At 34.1% G+C, this 21,649-nt stretch overlaps 2 protein-coding genes across 3 annotated transcripts; one reads left to right on the top strand and one right to left on the bottom strand.

The window, feature by feature from the left end:
• Positions 1 to 95: 95 nt before the first annotated feature.
• On the top strand, positions 96 to 10,614 carry LOC120630437 (sodium/potassium-transporting ATPase subunit alpha-like). Its single transcript, XM_039899672.1, has 18 exons — positions 96 to 297; positions 708 to 857; positions 1,020 to 1,192; positions 2,047 to 2,217; positions 2,701 to 2,830; positions 4,063 to 4,299; positions 4,975 to 5,190; positions 5,280 to 5,300; positions 5,375 to 5,565; positions 6,126 to 6,297; positions 6,685 to 6,833; positions 6,906 to 7,107; positions 7,225 to 7,379; positions 7,765 to 7,951; positions 8,429 to 8,668; positions 9,358 to 9,546; positions 10,121 to 10,238; positions 10,492 to 10,614. Exons 1-18 carry the CDS (start codon positions 150 to 152, stop codon positions 10,604 to 10,606), a joined length of 2,964 nt encoding a protein of 987 aa, XP_039755606.1. The 5' UTR covers positions 96 to 149; the 3' UTR covers positions 10,607 to 10,614.
• A 2,134-nt stretch (positions 10,615 to 12,748) lies between these two features.
• On the bottom strand, positions 12,749 to 20,534 carry LOC120630343. 2 transcript variants are annotated; one of them, XM_039899543.1, is made up of 6 exons: positions 20,387 to 20,534; positions 18,954 to 19,468; positions 18,389 to 18,544; positions 18,058 to 18,151; positions 16,962 to 17,046; positions 16,117 to 16,262 (listed from the first exon to the last, which is right to left on the bottom strand). In XM_039899543.1, exons 2-6 carry the CDS (start codon positions 19,392 to 19,394, stop codon positions 16,226 to 16,228), a joined length of 813 nt encoding a protein of 270 aa, XP_039755477.1. In that variant the 5' UTR covers positions 19,395 to 19,468; positions 20,387 to 20,534; the 3' UTR covers positions 16,117 to 16,225. The 2 variants fall into 2 exon arrangements, with proteins under 2 accessions (XP_039755476.1, XP_039755477.1); XM_039899542.1 differs by lacking the exon at positions 16,962 to 17,046 and having other exon boundaries at positions 12,749 to 16,262.
• Between the last annotated feature and the right edge of the window lie 1,115 nt (positions 20,535 to 21,649).

Raw genomic sequence — 21,649 nt, 5'->3', positions numbered from 1 at the left:
GCAATACCAACTTAAGGCCAGAATTTACCCTGTCATACGCCCGCCCCGATATTTTTTTTTAACAAACCACGGTAGTATAGTTCATGTTCCGACCATCTTGAATATGGGCATATTTCAACAAGAAATAAAGTCTAAAGTTACGATAAAACATGAATACTAAGAGTTCTAGTTTGTCTTCCATATCAGATCTTTTTCGACCTACAAACCCCAGAGGTTTAAGATCTAGAGATCTAAGTTCTACTCGTCTGAATGTTTTGAAGAAAGAAATACAGACCGATGCGCATATGATACCTTTAAGTAAGTATAATTTTATTTTTACAATTGCGTAATGTAGAGAATCATTTGTCGGTATTCGGTCAATCCGTGTTCGGCATATAGGTACTAGATCTAATTGTTGTATGCATAATTTATTGGTTTTTAAGGACCCTTGGGTTCAAAATATAGCTAGATTACCGCAAAATCACTTCTGCATTCATTCTATTACATTTAGACAGTTAATTTGGTATGATTGATCTAGGAAAATAGACGAAACAAGCATAAATAAGTATCGGGCCATTGTTAAAACAATAAATCTTGAAGGCCCTGTAGAAGGTCGCTAAGAAATTCTTGGTTAGGTACGATGAACGATTTTTCTGGAAGTTGCCTATTCTGTTACATAGAGAGCCAGTATTCTATTCCGCAATAATTAAACAATTTAATATTTTTAGGTAATCTGTACACACTGTTGGGAACCGATCCAGTTCATGGATTAAGTAATGACAGAGCAAAAGAGCTTTTGGACTATTATGGGCCAAACACACTTACACCGACTACGCAGTTTTTATGGCCGCGTTTACTATTCAAATCCTTATGTACTGGTATGTTTCAATTTATTAACTATCACACTCAGAGATGTGAGCTAACGCTGTGCCAAATTCTAGAGAAATTAGTCGGATTAAGGCGAACATAGGTAGCAAGAGAATCGCTTTTATAATATTAGTATGGATTAAATAAATTACATACTAAAATTGCACTTTCAGGTTTTTCCATTTTAATATGGCTTGGTGCTGTGCTATGCTTAACCGCGTATCTCATAGAACTGTCCACGAAACCAGATCCCAGTACTGATAATCTTTACCTAGGATGTGTACTTATTGCAGTCGATGTTGTATGTGGACTTTTTAGTTTCTTTCAGAATTACAATAGTACTAAGGTATGTTCAATTTTTTTTATTCACATTTCTTGGAATTCCTTAGTTGTTTCCTCTACAGTCTTAGAGCCGGGAGAAGTTAAGTCTCAAATGTGAGGGCCGTATATTAACAAAAGTATTCTCCTTTTTCTTTATACGTAACGTAAGTTGTTGCTCAGGGGGGTTGTAACCCGCTGAGCTACGGCCCCTGAACTACCACTATAAAAAAAAACCTATGTCAAAATCTTATTCTGTAAAAAACAGAAGTTTATCCCAAGGGAACTCAAAATTTTTCCGTTTCAGCCTTTCTGGCGTGTTTGAGTAACCTGAAACCTTTCGCATTTATACTATTAGGAATTCGCGGAGAATTAAAATCACAAATTGTAATACCCACTATAATTGTGCCACATGCGTTCAGCTACTTGCGATGTTCTTGTGTGTGCAGCTTACTCTAGGTGCACAAAAACAGTCAGATTTGCAACTCGTATTACCTGAGAATGTATAATCTTTAGAAGGTCTTGACCACAAAATTAACGGTATCTACTTAAAAAACATCTGTAACTGATTTTGACGCGACTGATTTTTTATTTCGGCAATCTATCCCTTACGCTTTTAAATTGGGGCAGGCAGCTCAAAGCTGTATAAGAGTTCCTTGTAGGTCATAGTTAGGGACATAACATTTAGAAAGTTAGTAAGTAAATTTAGGGTATTGATATTAAGACGGAAAGAAGTTCATGAATTTTGGTTTTGATAGATAGGAATTTTTCGTAGGCATTTTTTACGGTAGGTACGATTTTATTATGTAAATGAAGACTCGTAATTACGAGTCTTCATTTACAAATCAGTCTTCAGAGTCTTCATTTCAAAATGTTTTATAGATCATGAAAACCTTCAACAGTATGATACCGATGAACGCAAGATGTACACGGGATGGTGTCTTAAATACGGATACCGAAGTACACAACTTGGTCAAAGGAGACATAATTTTCGTAGAAATCGGTGATGTTATACCAGCGGACATAAGAATTATTGAAAGCAAAGGATTTAAAGTAATTTATGAGTAATCTTAAAAGTTTGAGATTCCTCGCCAATGGTTGTGTATAAGACCACACAATAGGTAGACTTCACACACCCTTGAGAACATTATGTAGATCTCCCAGCCAGGTTTCCTAACGATATTTTCCTTCACCATTGAAGCAAGTCGTGTTTAATTGCTTAAAATGGTCAGAACCGTGAAAGTTACAGGTGTGCCGGAGATCAAACTGGGTCCCTCAGACAGGGAAACCGAAGGCTTACCCAGCCACTAGGCTGTCAATAATTAAATGATTGATTACTATATTAACATATTATTCCAATACTGAGAGTATTGGAATAATAAACAACTTTGGGCAGAATAGGTTTCCTAAAGAAATTGATAGCTCAATCCAAAATAGGTATTTATATGGCTTTCGGCAAAGGGTCGCAAAATCTAATAGGTAATTTAATTATACTTGTACTCAACTATAAAAAAATACAGTTACAATGTTTTCCAGGTTGATAACTCTTCATTGACTGGCGAATGCATAGCTGTACCGCGAAGTAACACAGATGGCACAGATAATATACTGGAATCTCCTAATGTCGCGTTTTCTTCTGCTCTTTGTGTGGAAGGATGGGCGAAAGGTCTTCAGTTTGTCATAATCCTTCTCGTCCATATTTATCAGCAATAGGACACATATATACCATGATTTTTTTGAACGTTGCAATCAAGTTGCAACCATCGATTTTAGTATTTTGGTAACGTTGCATTTTACAGTAAAAGGGTTATTAGGCGCATGAGCTAAAAGCGAATGCGCTTAGAAAGCCAAAACTGTAACAAGTAATGTACCATATGGGTTTCATACGTCGATTTTCATCACAATTGCGAGGAAAAAAGCAGGATAAACTTTTAAATACTTTCTCATAATTTACTATTGCTCTACTTTTTTTATTTACACTAGACAAAACGAGAAAATATTAATCAAGAATAGAGGCGCGACGGTTTTTTTCGCGCGCCAAGGTAAACCGATATAGGTACTTACAGCAAGCATCGTTCGCTAGATGCATCTATATTAAAAATTATTATTTTCACTTGTTTAAAATATAACTAGTTATAAATTGTGAAAGATTTGATAAAAATAAACGTTCATTTATCATAATAATAACAAAGTAAAAATTTTTGTTCATTACATAAAGTACCTACTATTTTTAGCCGCATAAAACCTCTGTTGGTTTAAAAAAAAAATATGTATTACCTGGCTAAATGTTAAGTGGTCCATATACCATACGTATAATTTGCAGTGAGGTTAAAGCTAAACATAATCAAATAAAGGTTAAGTACGGTAATAATTACGAGCAAGTGTAAAAAAATATGTTACTATAGTAGTTCCATTATTTACCTACCTACTTGTACCTTTTGCTTGGGCAAAAGAATCACTCATTTTATTTTAGATTTATTTCATAGAAAATAAAATCACTAATATTGTAATTGCGAAAGTGAGTCGGTTTGTAAATTGTATTTTGCGCTGGGCTTAACCAGTGCATCCATCTTGATAAAGTTTGGCTCGTACAGGTATAGCTTGCATTCTGGAGATGGACATATAATACTATTTATCCCAAAAAAGCACAAAGAAATCGATCCCGAGGATTAAAATAAAACAGCGTGTGTTACCTAGGTATACCTACATGTTTTCACAGCTTATCGATCTTAAAAACAAATCTAAAATTTTGCACGTATATGATAGGTACTTTTCATCCCTAGAATACTACTACCTTTCATAATAACATGATAACTTATTCTCAACCTCAAAGCAATCTGCCACATAAATATAATTATTATGAAACGCTTACTTTATTTTCTCATCTTTTTTCTTCAGGAGTTGTTCTGTGTTGCGGAGATCTTACTGCTTTAGGTCGCGTAGCAGGGCTGGCAGCTCGACTACAGCCTGCACCGTCGCCGCTATCCCGAGAGATCCGCCGTTTCATGCGCTGTATGTCTGTGTGGGCACTTAGCTTGGGCGCTTTTATCGCCGGTGCCAGCCTTACACTAGGATATCCTTTTATGCAAACGACTGTATTTGTCATTGGAATTATCGTCGCAAATATTCCGGAAGGTTACAATATATTACGTTTATTATTTTTAATCACAGTACGCAACTGTATAATAAGATTGTAACAGTATAATAAGATCATCGCAAATATCTGACAAAATAACTGAATCGTATATTATACAAAGAGTTTGCTAGATTTGATTTTACAGTAGAAACAGTATTAAGCTCGAGCTACGAGTATAAGCGAGGCGATGAGGAAGAGTGTGTAACAATCAATGTACTAAAATACGCGTTTTATACGACGATTTCATCACACTTGCGAAAAAAGGCTAAAATACGTTCTCAGAAAATAACTAACCATTTTGACTGTTTTTCCACTGAATGAAAGTTACGTAGGCTTCATGCCTCGATTATTATTCCTGGTAGAGTTTAATCTACTAAGGAATTTATGAACCTTGCTATTAAAGCGCAAACTCGTCCGCACTTCCACAGCAATCGTTCTTAATATATAAGTAAATAAACAGAATTAAAGAACTTGTAACTCTAAAACGATTCAGTAACGTGGCCATTTTGCTTCAACTAATGACAGGTACTGGTCTAGTTTGCCGTTCTCACTAATGAAACCCTGCTAACAAACTTTTATTTTTTCAAACAACTTAAATTTACGATAAGCTGAAGAGTTTTCGTAAATGCAATTTTATGAAGACTATGAATCGATAAATACAAGATATTCGGCAGGTTTACAACCAACTGTAACAGCTTCTCTGACGCTAACTGCAAAACGCATGGTTGCGAAAAAATGTCTTGTCAAAAATTTAGAAGCAATTGAAGCACTTGGCGCCTGCACAACAATCTGTTCGGACAAAACCGGTACTTTAACGGAAAATAAAATGTGCGTTCATCATATCTGGATATCGAATAAAACATGCTCAGTATTGGATCCTGATTTAGGATGTAAGATATTTTTTTGTTAACTTGATGCTACATTTATTTCGACCACTGTAGGTTTATTACCTAATTAACAAATATATAATTAATTTCAGCTTCATTGATGAATGATGAAGGTACATAACTGCCGTATATTATTAAAAATTCGGCTTTTATAACAAGATTAGTTACATAAATTACTGTTCCGTAGCATTCACTGCCTTCGAAATTTGTGGAGCGCTGTGCAGTAATGCATCTGTATCTTCGAATGGAGTCGTGCGTGGTGATGCTTCGGAAAAAGCTATATTAGACTTTTTATTTATGTTTGATGATCCTATCACTCTAAGAAAAAGGTATCCTAAAGTCGCCGAAATTCCTTTTAATTCAGTTAATAAGTATCAAGTAAGTATTATACCTTTAAAACCGAGTACCTAAGTACCTAATAGAAATTGGGAAAGTACCTTCACTAGGCCGCCTGATTAAGCTAAAGACGTTACTTACTTATTTATAAAAAAATACCAATAACATCCTGAACTTTTCAATTTCACTGTAAGTTAACCCTCGACTGCAATCTCACCTATTGCTAAGTGATGTATGAGCACTCTAGGGTTAACGGGCTAACCTGTTAGTGGTATAGCAGTTATTTGAAATTTCTGAAGGAATTCTTTAAAGGGCATTAACGCCCACCTGTGCACATTTTCGACTTGCATTCTTACAAGTCGTAAATGTATACAGGTGGTTCAATGAAGCAGATAGGTTTCGGCAAACGAAAAAAAGGTGGCCTACCGTTTAAGGATAATTAATACTGGAAACAAAACGTGCTCGTTAATTAAAATTTAATGACATTAAGTGTACCGAGAAGGGCCCAAAAGAAAAAAGATATAAAAAAAACTTTCAATCATTGCTCCTCATCTTCTAAACCTTAAAGTATTAATTTGTTATTTTTTATCTGCTTCATATAGGTGAGCGTTCATTTGGACCTATTATCTTCAACGTATCTTGTAGTAATGAAAGGAGCACCCGAGTGTATAATTTCTAGATGTTCAACGCTTATTTCTAATAACAAGATAATAAATATGAGTACAGAAATTAAAGAAGCAACAGATATTGCAACAGAAAACTTAGCAAACACTGGTAATTTTACACGGAATCATAAATAGATGAAAACAACATAATATACCAAATATTAAAGTGGTTTCATTGACATAAATAGAAATCGTAGTAACAACACTAGAAACGCTATGTATCCGTTACCTTGTCGGCTGTCGCCGCGAACGAGACTGAGCACTCGAAGTTTAACAAAACATTTGTAACATTTAGTGACATTGCCTCTTACGCTCTAAAACAACCTACGCCGTTTAGAAAAATAGAAATGTATAAGTAGCAGCGCGTGCGCGTACGCGGTTTGGCGGCCGCTGCGAGTAGTCGTTCGGCGACAAGCGTTTTACAGCTGAAGGGTACCTATTTGTAGTGGTTTGTTATTAAGATTTCCATGGTGGCGTTATTTGTATACTATTACAGGAGAACGAATATTGGCATTCGCCGATTGCATCTTGAATCCGAAAGAATTTCCATTAGATTACAATTTCGATACAGAAGACGTTAATTTTCCTCTTGATAACCTACGGTTTCTTGGACTCGTCGGTTTGAAAGATCCACCTCGAGAGGAGGTGAATATTAGTAATATAATTTTAGAGATTATATTAAATGAACCGTTTCTAATAGATATATATAAATTCAAGGTCCGCTACGCTATACAACGCGTGCGCGAAGCAGGAGTAAGAGTGATGATGGTAACAGGTGACCATCCAGCCACCGCTCGAGCTGTAGCTTCAGAAGTGGGTATTGCCACCACTCCTAATTGTCATGTTGTGACTGGCACTGAACTGAGAAATATGACTCCGGATTTACTGTATTTAACTCTGGAAAAACACTATGAAATAGGTAAGTAAACATAAAATAAATTAATTTTGTTTGTCCAAACTGAATAACTTTAATTACTGTTACCCATCTTTCCAATACTGCTTCTGAATCTGCTGTTGCTGCTTAATTGTATTGTAGTATTTGCGCGCACGTCTCCAACCCAAAAACTACAAATAGTTGAAGCATGTCAAAGACAAGGCGGGGTGGTAGCTGTAACAGGTGACGGCGTGAATGATGCACCGGCCTTGAGACGTGCAGATATTGGAATATCCATGGGAATTACTGGATCGCAAGTAAGCCGAAAAGTTATAAATAAAATTTACTTAAATGATTTTCAAGAAGCGTTGATAGCCCAGTGGGTAGGACTTCGAGCTCACTTTCGGGAGGCAGAGTTGAAATCCCAACACGCACCTCTAACTTTTCTAAGTTATTAGCGTTTTATCAATTAAAATATCTCTTGCTTCAACGGTGACAGAAAACATCTTGAGGAAACCTGCATGCCTGAGAGTTCTACATAATGTTCTAAAAGGCGTGTGGAGTCCACCAATCTGCACTGGGCCAGCGTGGTGGACTACGACCTTAACCATACTGGTTAAGGTCGTAGGGCCAGTAATGGTTTGATATGGTGAAGTGATTTTCACTTAATTTCAATTTCTGAAATGAATTGATAAATTACAGGTATCTAAACAAACAGCCGATATAATTTTAATGGACGACAACTTTGCCACTATAGTTACTGGAATCGAGGAAGGACGAAAAATATTTGATAATTTAAAAAAATCTGTTTGTTACATCCTCATATCAAACGTTCCTGAAATTATTCCAGTGTTAATTTTCATCCTCTGCTCCATACCACTTCCACTGGGTATGATTCTCAAAATAACCTATTTTACAATAAATGTGAAATAATGAAATAATGGAATGAATGGGTTAAGACTTGGGTACCATCATGTCGGTTATCTAGTCATTCAATTATTACTGGTAATAAAAAATGTATAACCTACCTACCACTTTGTCATTTGGTGACGGTAGCTCAGAAGACAGTTGTCACCATCACTCTTCTTCCCGCGGGTCTCGTACGAGGCGACTAATGGAATATAACAGAGAGCGGGCAGCAGCGTCCTCCGTGCTACTACTACCATCTACTGCGATCACCAACCCGCCCGCCTGGAGAGGCCTTTAATCCAGCAGTGGACTGTAATAAGATGTCGATGATTAACCTAGCGCTTATTTGAAAACATGGTCTTGTGGTCAAATCCTTTAAAAAGGGGATTTGACCACAAGACTATTTAAATACCAAGTATACCTTACCTTTAAATACTATAACATTATCTTCTCTTAGGGGTGATGACAATACTATGTGTAGACCTAGGCACAGATATGTGGCCAGCAGTATCATTATCGTACGAGAAAGCAGAGCAGGATGTTATGGCTCGCCCACCTCGAACCTCAGATCCCCTTGTGTCGGCGTGTATGTTGCGCCTCGCTTATGGACATCTCGGCCTCATAGAGTTCGCCGCGGGCATGTTCGCCTACTTCATTGTTATGGCTGAACATGGCTTTTATCCTTCCAATTTGTTCGGTAAAGTATCTTCTGCTACGAATAAGCATTTAGCAATAAGTATATTATGGGTTGCTAAACATCAATTTTATTTTAATACTAGCTACTGCCCGTGTAAGAGTTCATTCCGGTTTTTCATAAATCCCGTGGGAATCGTTTATTTTCCAGGGATAAAAAGTACCCTATGTTACTCTGTGTCCCTTCAACTAACTTTATGCTGAAAACCATGTTGCTTAGTTAGGACGTTGACCAAGGAAGAAAAAACAAACTTTCGCATTAATCAAATTGGTAAGGATTCTAGTAGGATTGCTGGCCAAAGTTGTATTGGGCTCAAAATCTCGAACAAGGTCCATACAAAACGAAAGAAGCGGTCATAACGCGGTGTTTAGTCCCCTAAACAGTTAAGACCAAGTTTGATCCCCGTCACGCTACTTTTTATGTGCGTTTTTGTTTCAAAAAATTAAAACACCACTTGCTTGAACGGTGAAGGAATCGTCATGAGGAAACCTGCATGCCTGAAAGTTTTCCATAAGGTTCTCAAAGACGGATTAAGTCTAATAATCAGCCAGCCAGCGTGGCGGACTACGGCCTAAACCCTTCTCGTTCTGAGAGGAGACTCTTGCTCTGTAATAGAACGGTTATGGGTTGGTAACTATGATGATGGCAGAAGACCATTCACCTTCACGCAATTGCTCGGTAACATTTTTAAGGTATAAGAGAAGAATGGGATAACGAGGCAGTAAGCGATGTCGAAGATTCCCTAGGCCAAGAATGGACGTATGCAGAACGAAAAGAATTAGAAAGAGCTTGCCAGGCCGCTTATTTTGTAGCTGTTGTCATTTCGCAAATAATGAATGGAATTATCTGTAAAACGAGGTACAACTCCCTGTTCCACGTGGGTAAGAAGTGAATCTGTTATGTGACAAACTATGTTTTTTAATAAGCATAAATAATAATTACTATAATCAATTTTAAGTAATGTTTTTTTATGGGGCGTACACTGGTGTGGGATAGACCTGCGTTGATATGTTGGCGGTTTCTCACTTACAGAGTACGTCCCAAAAAGCGGGTGCAGCAGCCGCATTAGCTCAAATGCTAACACGCCCCATACTCCGTTATTTGTTATGACTACGTTTTTGCGGCGCTTGCGTTAGAGTCTCTGGGCTCATGGTCTTCGGACACGAAAACTTTTACTAACATCGTGTCTAAAAATTGGTGTTGACGTCTAGGGACCCAAGAGCTGGCGTTTTTTTTAGCCCGACGGCTAAGTCTAGCAATTCGAAGGGGCAATAGCGCCAGCATTTTGGGTACCATGCCCATAAATGAACAGTTATACGGCTTATGTTTTTTGTAAATATTAATGTTAATTTGTAATTATATTTTTTTTGTTAGAGATAATTTTAAGATTGTATAGATTTATTAGAGAGGTCTTTTTAAAGATTATAGAAATTAATGTTTTCGCATTTATTTTAGGTATGCAAAATAAAGTTTTGAAAATGGGAATCATGGTAGAATTAATAGTTGCTTGTGTGGTGTGCTATGTGCCCGGTGTCAATACATTTTTTCGAACATACCCCCTCCGATTGAGATGGTAAGAAAAGTTTTATTTTGTCTGTTAGTGTTATTACTTACAATTAAATCAATTATGATATAGGAGTGTTGGACTGAGGATTTGTTCTGGAGTAGATACCGTAGGGTCGTGACCTTTAAAAGGTGGTGGGAAATGGAAGATGTAAGGCAGATAATCGTGTGTGGCCATCGTTTTTCGGACATTCTTATTTTAAGCAGACAGGCTTCTGATTGACTTAAACAATAAATAATAGAACATAATAATCGTCTCGCAGGTGGTTTTTGGCGCTTCCATTTGCTGCTCTAATGTTTATATTTGATGAATTCAGAAAGTATTGTATCAGAAAACAAAAATTCGGCGGTTGGTTTAACATGCTGACATATTACTAGCTTACATAAAGTTACAAAATAAAATCTGTTACAAAAACTACAAAAAACATAAAATATTATATTTTCTTGTAAGTCTTAACACTGTTATACATATGTTAACAAATACAATAAATAAATAAAATAATATTATGTACCCTTTATTTGTTTCCTTTCTAACTCATGTTTTATATTTTAGAAAGGCAAAGAAATTTAAATAAAAAACCATTATTCATGATATCGGAATATATTTTGCATAGCATTGTCATAAAATTTCACACAATAATTAAATAAAGAATAAACCAAAAACGTAGCAATGTAGATGTAACAATTATTATTCCTATAAAATTATATTATTAAGTAACACGAAATGAGCAAACAATGGAAAGTTCAATGTATGATTTTTAAATAGGTAAATATATAATATGCTCTAACTATGGATCTAAATTAACAGTGAATATAAATAATTAAATTGTTATATATTAAGTATTAGATATAATGCATACGTAAACTTTTTTGAGTAAGGCACAGGTGTAAGTACTTACATATTCTTTGTCTTTATTTCTACAATGTTTAAACGTCGGATCGCCGTAAATTCTACATAATAGATAAAATAAAAATAAGTGCTTTATTCTAAATATTTACTATTTTGTGACTTGTGTAGTTCTTTTAGTTAAGGTAACGCTACAGTTTAGATTTAAAAGATATCTAGAACTTTAAATGAGAACATTCGTTAGATTTTGTTATACCTACTGAAAAATAGAAAGAAACAAGCGAAAAATTCCAGTTATTTAATATAAGATATGTCTAAGTGTAAAGATATGAGAAGAAATTTATTTAATGTTCTGTAACCAACAGAAAACATTTTTTTTAATACATGTTAAAATTTAAGTTGACATCGAACCAAGGTTGTCAGAGGGCCGGAAAATCCTTGATGGCGGTGTTGTTACGACGTGATTTTGCGTCCTGCCCAGTGATTATATGTTACTTTGCCGGTTCCTATTTATTTTTGATAAATTTACGGCACAGACACGGCGGGCGCTATCTTTCCACTTCTCTAAAATTTCCAAGCCCCCGGAGGGACTATGTATGCAAAATATTTTATTAAACAATTAAAAGTTGTTTGCAATGTATTTATTTCGGAAGACAGTTCTGTAACTGGAATGGCGCTTAATTTGCTTATGCCTTTTTTCACCTGCCTTATATAGTCATATTAATGATGTGACCCTAGAAATGTACTAGAAATCCTTATTCGGACTAGATCTCTCTCCCCTGAATAGTTTACCAGCCAAGCCCGTTCGATGCTGCCATTATAAAATGTTTATTAAGACATATTTCGTAATTCTCTCGAATGTAGGTAGAGCATTAAATTAAACTATTGCACTGTTATTTAAAAAAAACGCTTGAAAATATTAAAAGTAACACTCAATCAATATTGATTATTTTTTAAAACTATGACTAAACACAGTGAAATCTACAACATTACATAAAATAAGAATGACAAAACAATTAACTACGTTATTAATATATAAAATACGTATTTACAATTAAGTAAAATATGAATAAAGATTTTATTAACATTTTCCATACTCTGAAAATCTCATAACTAAGTCTAATATTGTACAAATTTATACTAAATATTGACAAAGAACACACTCAGGTGTCGATATTGTAGAAAGGTTCTGATATGTTTATAATTACTTAATTCTAAGTGTATTTACCTACTATTTAGAATTGTCACTCAAAAAAAATTAAATAGGTTCAGTTGTGGCCAATAAACTAAGGAGGGTTTGTATACACTCAAATCAGCTCGACTCCAAGGCGGCCTCTACTCATTGATATCTGCATCGTGTTACCACCAGTTAAATATGAATTTACATGGGATAAGATAAAATGGTATGTCCTCTCTTTTGTGTGCGGGTCATAATTCGAAACAGTTTGTTTCAGTTTCTATATAACAAGTTTATAGTAACTTCCTTTTTAATCAATATCTAGGCAATGACATATAAATATATTCACATATAAATATATTGACATATAATTATGTCTTATTATATAAAACTTTTGCATTGTTCTTTTATCTATAATTTTTCCGTGTTCAACAAATAAAACATATGGCCCTATTATATAATTTTCAATTTTTTACCAAGCACCGCGAGTATTACAAGTCGTCCCTAATTAACAAGTTGGCCGCGACTTTATCTGCATTAGTACATTTTGCTGTAGAAAACTAAGTTTTACATTAAAGTATTAAAATCTGTGGAAATTAAATCAATGACACAAGTTCATATTTGGTACGTAATTATTATTATGCAGGGCTTACGACTCTTTTTTATTATCTTATAGAAATGGAACACCTAAGAATAGCTTGGCATTTGTATATATATAATATATTAATATAAAAAATGTCTTAAAACTTAAGTTTATTAAGTAAATGTTTAACAATCTCTGTATATTTTTACTTTGTAATAAACGGCTGAACTCGCGAGCGCAAGTACCCTCATGACTAAAGGCCCCGAATGAGTTCGAAACTAGTCAGGCAATCTCCCACGGAAATTTACGTAAATTCAGCCCATTACAAAGTAAAAATTAACTTAATCGCGATAGTTTAAATTCTAAAATCTTTGTCTAAGTACATACCTACTCATAACACCCACACAAACATTCATATGTAGTCTGATTGTTTATTAACACTCACATAGTATCATTTCTTCTAATCATATGCCTTATATAAATATGATCGTATAAAGTACATATTTAAGTATGTGTTGTATGTTAAACACGTAAGTGAACTAGCAATAACTATTAAAAACAAAAGTTCTACCCTACTTTTATTAATTTGTCACGTCGAAAGCATGAGTTGTTTATAAAAAATTAAAATATATAATTTTATTTCAATCAATAAATGAATTAAGTAATCGAGATTTCATTATCAGTCTGATCTTAAGTAGCTTGGTGTAGTTGTGACTTGATAAATTACTCAAATTTTTTAAAACAAAATAACAACTTATAATTAGGTACCTATTTCATATTTAACTCTTTATTTGTACACCACTATGAAGTTAGGAAAATAAAAGAACAATAGAAATACAAAGACAGAAGTAGAAAACAAAAGGCGGCCTTATCGCTTAGTAGCTATCTCTGCAAGGCAACCTTTACATTACCTTTTACCTACATCCCTTGAGGTACTTTTCTCTAACTATGGATCTAAATTAACAACGAAACATGCATGTGAACATGCATGTGAATAACGAGGCATGTGAAATTCTATTACTATTTTTTTATTAATTTTACAAGGAAGGTTAATATCCTACTTATAAAAGACTATTATTTTAAATTGCTTGCGTAGGTACGCTTTAATCAGGAAATATCTTGTATAGGATAACGTATAGTAGGTTATCAAACAATAAGGAAAAGATTTATCAAAGATACATTCCAGAGGCAGTGGGCTGCTAGTTTATAATTTCATCGGAACAAAATATCTTAAATTATTGTCTAGAAATGTTATTTATTGGAACATAGACAAGATTAAAGAATATGATTTTTAAAACTACCTAAAGGCTACCGAAAGAACATTCAACGTAGAAATAATAATTAACAGTATTAGCTTGCGATAGCAAAGGACAATTCTAGGTGCCATTCTACCTAATACCGACAGTTTGTTTACATTGACTATCTCATTCTGTTGTTTTTTGTTTAGAATCAAATGGCTTCAATGTTTGTCCTACTACTAATAGTTGATTATTGATTTATACACAGCTAGCACACTGTTTCAAAAATGATTTCACTGATCACTTTCATCAGATTTAAATGAAAAAAGTTAAGACGTTTCACGAACAATCGCTCTGAATAGAAAAATAATGATAGAATTGAAGAACAACGCTACATAAAAACATTCGCGAAAAATTCAATACAAACTAAACGTGAATAAACTTCTCATCGATTGAACAAACTTAAACGAATTTCTTCCTTTATAGGTTATTGGAAGGATTTTGGGAGTAAAGATCTGCAACAGCAAATCAACATCATGAATCCTTAAAAAACAGTATGATTCTCAACGATAAGTACTTATTATAATAAACACATATTAAAATTTGTTTTGTAAACTTGCCACTTACAGGATAACTAAAGAGACGCAACCGCAAACTCGCGATAGTCCTATTATAACCCATTATTTGTATTATTACAATAATTGCTTATGTCAATCTGTAATAAGTACTGTAATGTGTACGTACAACATGAGTCGCTCAGTAATTTAAGTAAACATGTTTTCTGAAATCTATTTTACGCTTGTCAGAGCTTTTTAATAAACGTGGCATAACGTCGGAACAGCAGCGAACAAAAATAAACATAGAAGTCGTCCCTTTAACAAATTGTCATTCGAAATGGGTACCAATCAATCTATATGCGCACTCTCCGTGAATCGCCAAATACACGATTGGTTCTAATGTTTGTCATGCAGCTGTGATTGGCCGGCAGTTAATCTATCAGCATTGTGACTAGCGGGTCTCATTTCATAAGCTACTCCCATCGAGGCTAGGTTCTTTTAGGCTATTTTGGTGGCAAAAATTATGCTTCTATTTTTTTTTTCGCTCCGCTGTGGAATAGTAATGCAGTGTTTTTTCTCGCTCTGACATTTGAAGTGCGACAAACTACTGCATAACCTTTTCGACTTTATATCGTATGCTGTGCACAACTATATTAACGTTTATAAGGCCCCTAGTATTGTAAGCATTATTCCAAACAATAGGAACCTGATTCTTGCTATTACAGTTTTAGGTTAGGTTAGAAGGTACAGGTTTTGACAAGTCTAACTAAGTATTTAATGACCCGTCTACAACTCTATCATTAGCGAATTCAAGGTGCGAAGTAAGACTGGGTGTTTAGCTATGAACAACTTCGATCAACAATTTACTAGATACGCAGTCCGATACAAAATCTAGCAGAATAATAGTCTGGTTTTTACTATAAACTTATGTCTGTTTAAAAATATCGAATTTGACTAATAATATGCATTTGTACATGCTTACTTAAAATAAGATACTCCGGTAATTTAATTACTTTTCGGACTTTAGAACGAAGCTCCCAAATCGTGAGTTAGAACTTATTTTTGACGACTTGTTAGTTCCTACCCAGATGTACGTGACATGTCGCATGGGTATTCGGATATGACACCGTGAATGTCCGATATTAGTAAATGTTTAGATTCATCAGTCTAGTTAGGTCGAGTTACTGCTTTGCAGTGAAAATTTCACTGTTGCATGTCTCACACCAAATCCACATACTGAAAATTTCAGGAACCTGTTGTGGCAATCTTTTTAACCTCCCTGAAACCAGAAGGTTTTGTCCACCGAAAATGTACAAACAAAAAAAAATTGTTAGCAATCACTAATATTGGACTTTCACTATAACGACATATATTTCTACCGTAGATGTAATGGTTTCCTAAAACAGTACAATTAAAGTTTTAAAAAATTGGTCAGATTTTTGGAGAGTATTTAAATATGTTATCAAGTACTTCTTAATCGTGCCGCAAGGTGAGCGTGAATGGCCGCCGAACTGCGCAAGTCTGCGATCGAATGACGCGCTTTCATCAATGCCTCTTCACGGCACACATCATCTTGAATGATACAATCCATTATTTTAGCTACAATTGTCGACGGTGGAACATGGGGATTCCCTGCAAGTATTATATTTATTTTCATTACATTTTAAAAGAGTTTAACGAACTTCATTATATATTTTTTTAAATAAAATAATAAAGTGTTATATATTTTTTTTAATAAAATAATATTATAAAAAAGTTTCATCAGCTATTCTACACCTTTAACCGTTATATCCAAAAATAGTAAAATGAGGTATTTTATTTAAAACTATTAATCTAATTGAAGATTCATATATGTAATCGAACAGCTCATATTTACACATATAATATGTATAGTACCAGCCTTTCAATTAAGGCACTTATACATATAATATGTGTTAGCCTTTATTGAAATAAGGTATATTTGAACATCAATATTTATTTCCCTGCTAATACATTCCTCTCAAAGAATTAATATTTCCAGTAAAAAATCTTCAAATGCTTGAATTAAAAACGTTGTAATATATATCTTCATAAATAAATATTTCTTTTGTGCGTGTGTATGTCTGAACTGAACACTGAACTCCTCCTAAACGGCAGGACCGATATGAATGAATTTTTTGTATGCGTTTGGGTGGCACCCTGGATGGTTTAGATTCACAAATCAGCCCGATAGATGGCGCTGGGGTCCGCTAGTCATATATATAATATAATACCATAGACAGCATCAAGCATTTGTTGTTAGCAGATCAAAATGTAAATAGTATTAATACTTGTTATTTTTAATATACTTACTGCACAGCAATTTCTGGAACTTGATATGCTTTATGATAGCTGGGTGATAATGGCTTCATAAAACGGCAGACTGGCGTACAGTGTTCTGTTAGTAGGTTTAGTAGAAACAATTGGATTAATAAAGCGTAAAGCTGTTAAACATTCCTTTGCCCAGTTATGATCTTCAGATCAACCCATTCCCCGATTAGTACCTAATAATTTAACTTTAATACAAATAAAACCATTTACCAAATACATAATATATAAAATGTAATACAATTATAGATTATTCTTTAATAAGTATAATGTTTATTTGTTTCAACCATGAAAAATAACCTTTGAAATACCTACTAGTGAGAATTACTAATCTATATTTTAAAGATGGAATTGTTGGTTTGTTTGTATGTTTCGAAAACTTTGAATCTATTGAACCGATTATAAGAATTATTATTGTTGTTGTTGGACAGCTATTTTATTCAGTTGAACCATGAGCTATATTAAATTTAAGTAATAATTAGAATTAGAATAAAGATTTTAGACTGCTATAATATTTCAAACGCAAGCCAGAAGAAAAAGCGCTACCGAGCTGCTTTATCTGCGTGCGTTGACTAAATAGCCCTAATAGACTAAATAGATGACAAATAGACTGGTCTTTAGTAATTTAAATAAAAAGTCCGCAGAACCATATACCTTTCGCTTTAAATAAATATTATTTTTCCTAAACTTAAAAATTAAATAGTTTTCATTATTAGGAATAGCACATAATCGTTACAATCCTGACAATCATTTTACTATCATGACAAACCTTCCCAGTGACAGCATATTACTTGGATGCAGTTTTGAAGTGGGAGATCACGTCTTTGACTAAGGTACCCGTGTGGCTCATATTATGCTTAAAAACGTTACGACCCTAAACCTTGGTTGGTTCGTTGGTTTACGTTACCGTTAAATAGCGTATTTATACTATGAAGTTGAAACACAAACTATTTTCCTTTTTCCTTATTATGATAAACTTGACATTGTTTATTTCGTTATATCATAAATTAATAATAGATTCAAAATGTATTAAGAAATGAAATGACTTTGAAACCCACAGCATTAGGTATAATTTGCTTACCTGTAAGGCCCCTATATCCGAAAACTCCACAATCGTGCATGCGCATAGAATGTTGCTCATTTTTTATAAACTGTTCTGTGCTTATTCCTTTAAGCTGCAATAAATATTTATTTCTATTTAAAAATATTCTCATAGTTCAAATTATCTTCTGATTGAAGATTATTATATAATAATTAATTGACTACTCGTTAGCTGCACTTATCAGTATTCATTTTGTAAATAAAATTTTACAGCTTAATTATAAAATTCATTAAGAGTGTTGTTTTTGTAATCCAAATCCAAATATTACCAACTTGTGACTAAATGTTTTATTAAATTTTAAATTTCTTACTTTTGATGGAACTAGAAATCTATCTGGAATTCTTTGTAATTTCTGTTGTTTCTCGCTTGGTCCAAATCCAAGGCCCAGAAGTACAGTTTCTGCATCAACTTTTCTGGCTCCTAATACATTTAAAACAGAACTTCCACTTGATCCACTGCCATCGGACTGAAAACATACATACATTTATACAACATAAACATCATCAATATCATATTAACTTCAGTGCACAGATCTCCTCCCACAATGGGAAGGGGTTAAGGTCATAGTCCACCATGCTAGCCCAGTGCGGATTGGTGGACTCCGCACGTCTTTGAGAACATAGTGTAGAACTTGCGGGCATGCAGGTTTCCTCACAATGTTTTCCTTCACCGCTGAAGAAAGTGAAAAGATATAGAATGGAATTAGTTTTTAAAGTAAAAACTAATTTCATTATGTTAGACTGTGAAAATGACAAAAGAGAGTGGTGCTTTTAATTTAGTTGATCTTTATATGATTAAGGCTTCGCAGCAGTGCCCAAACACACTGTATTTGAGTACCAACATACTTTTGTAAAATACATTGATAAGAAGAGTACCTGTAGAGAGTGATCCCGAAACAATGGATTTTTAAATTTTGATGCATAGCTTTCTGATTGAATAGAGTGGTCTCTTTGAAGTTTCTTCTTCACATTCCTATTTTTAGGGGTACTCGTCAGTGCTGCACTTTCCAAAGACTTCCTCTTTCCTACCTCCCTACATTCTGGAACGTCTAAACATTTATCATCATGGAAAACATCATCAGTTGGGTCCTTTTTGTTACCTTGGCATACTTCAAGGTTTGTTTCTATCACTGTGTTCTCTGTTATAGATTCTTCTGCTATATTTTCATCTGATTTTGCTTCTGAGTTCTTCAATGTTGTATTTTGTTCATCTTCAATATTCTCTTTGTTCAATGATGCATCACCCTTTTGGTTTTCTTGCTCGGATTCAACTGGTAGAGAGTCAAGCCACTGCTGAACTGGACTGCTACGCCGCATATCATCAATAACTCCACTCAGCCAGCTACGTACTTTACGCTCTAAGATCGTCGTCACAGATTCATTAAATGTATCTGTTAAAAACAAACATTTTAATTCTTATTTACAATACAAATTTCATTACCCAATTTTCTTGTAAATTTAAATACCTATCCATCTCCTCACATATGTATTGGTAGTAAGCAACATTATAAAAGGGTTACGTAAGGAAGTGAGGAAAATAATAACTTCCAAGATAATTTATGTCCATTTAATTTTTAAAGCATGGTCACACAGAAAACATACAAAGAAAAATTTTGAAAAATAAATAATTGAAATAAAAGTACATAGTATTTTTACTCTATTTTTCCCACTTTGTCTATGTAAACAATTTTTAATAGGAAAAAAACAAGTGTGTTAGAATAAGATTTTCTTATGTTTGTATGTTTTATTATTTTTAATGTTTTATACAAAATTTACTCTCAAAAGTAATGAAATCATTGTTGACAATCAAATAAATGACAAAATTATAAGGTAAGTAAGAAAAAAATCTACTAACTTACATGGTAAAGTTCATTCCTTAAAAAAGTTTGTTTTTCTTTACTTAGTTATTTCTTAAAACAAGATCTGTTCACATATAATATAAAAAAAATACTTGTAAGTACGTATTCATTTATATTGGTATAATTACTTAGCAATGGAAATTATTTAGGTGAGCAACCTACCCTGAATCTACCTACTGTAGTTTTTTAATTAGAGGCTAGTCGCGAAACGTAAACAGCAGTGCAAACGTGAGTGTTAAAATGAGTAAAGGATTTTCATAGAGTATGCACAACACAATGGTGATTTATTTACTTTTAAATACACAAACCTGGTTGAGAATCCATCTTCTTTTCAAAATAAGGCTGCATGCAAGAGACGAGTTATAAAATGGACGTGCAAATATGTTATTAGGGATCTTTTACGTACAAGTGAACACACGAAAAAACTATCAAAGAATATTATATACTCACCAAATATTAGTAGCGCAGTTGTTAGAACTTGCCTTTTATGTTCACTAAAACAACAGACAAACGTCCTATGTTTACTTACTAAAAACTTGTATTGAAATGGATGCTAAGACGAATAAAATACATGTAAGATAATTATGGTATGTAAGTACAAATGACTAAAATTCAATAAAATAGGAACGAAAACAACTCAATGGAACACTTTGACAAGTGACAACCTGAACTGTCAAAAAGTAACCTTGTTTTACTTGCATGGCTCTGGATTCTAGTTCTTTTGTAATCTAGACTGAGCAGCGAGTATATACCATATCCACATTGATGTTTATAGTTTTTCCACGATTCCTCTACACGTCAAGTTATGATGAACCAGTGCTCAGCTATTCTCCGTATTCTCCGTTACTCTCAAAACAATGTTTTTTTTTAAATAAAACCTGAATTGAAGTCTTCTACAGCGAGAACTGTATATAAATCTGCACAGGTAAATGGAGAAATGGAGATTATTTACCTATTATGTGGAGATTTGTAGGTATACTTATAATTTACATCCTCTTTTTTACTAGTTCTTACTAAGCAAGTCAGAAGTTTGTTTCTGAAACGCTTCGTAGAAAAATTCTTTACTTCATTAAGATCAGATATAATATACAAAGATTTATTTCAAGATATTTCAGTTGGCAATGTCGGCCGACTGCTTCCTTTGGGATATAATGGCCGGCGAAGCAGGCGTTACTTTGTTGAACTCCATGCTACTCTCCGGAAAAAGCAGGAGAATCTGTACGTTGTAATTAATACTCCTTATACTCCACACCAAAAAGATCTCCGGATATGTACTCGTACTTTCTATGCAAGTTTTGCTCCGACACCGGCATCCTCAGGAGATTTTGACTTTACTAATGTGTCGGCTTTTATACCTCTTTGCCCCCATCTTATCTATCTAAGCCCCTCCCACCTCGTTAGTACCTCTGAATATGTTTAACAAAGGTGAAGTCACAATTAAATTCTGACTTGATAACGTAAAGGTACTCTAAGCATAGCTTATTGGGTGATATAGACATATTGGGTGTTGGCATTACAGCTAACACCAACTTCGGTAGATCCATAGAATCCAAAGCCCAAATTTCCGCAAAAAACCTTGGTATTCTTAATAAAATTAAACACTACTTCGCGACCCTACAAATGATTACTCTATATCATGGTCAAGTTCGGTCGTGCATGGAGTACTGCATTAATCTTTATGATGGTTCTGCTAAGTACCGTTGGCCGCTTTGG

Source organism: Pararge aegeria, chromosome 16, assembly GCF_905163445.1.
Source record: "Pararge aegeria chromosome 16, ilParAegt1.1, whole genome shotgun sequence".
NCBI classification, from domain to species: domain Eukaryota; kingdom Metazoa; phylum Arthropoda; class Insecta; order Lepidoptera; family Nymphalidae; genus Pararge; species Pararge aegeria.
Note: the sequence above shows the minus strand (reverse complement) of the source record. Positions and strands in the feature narration are given on the sequence as shown.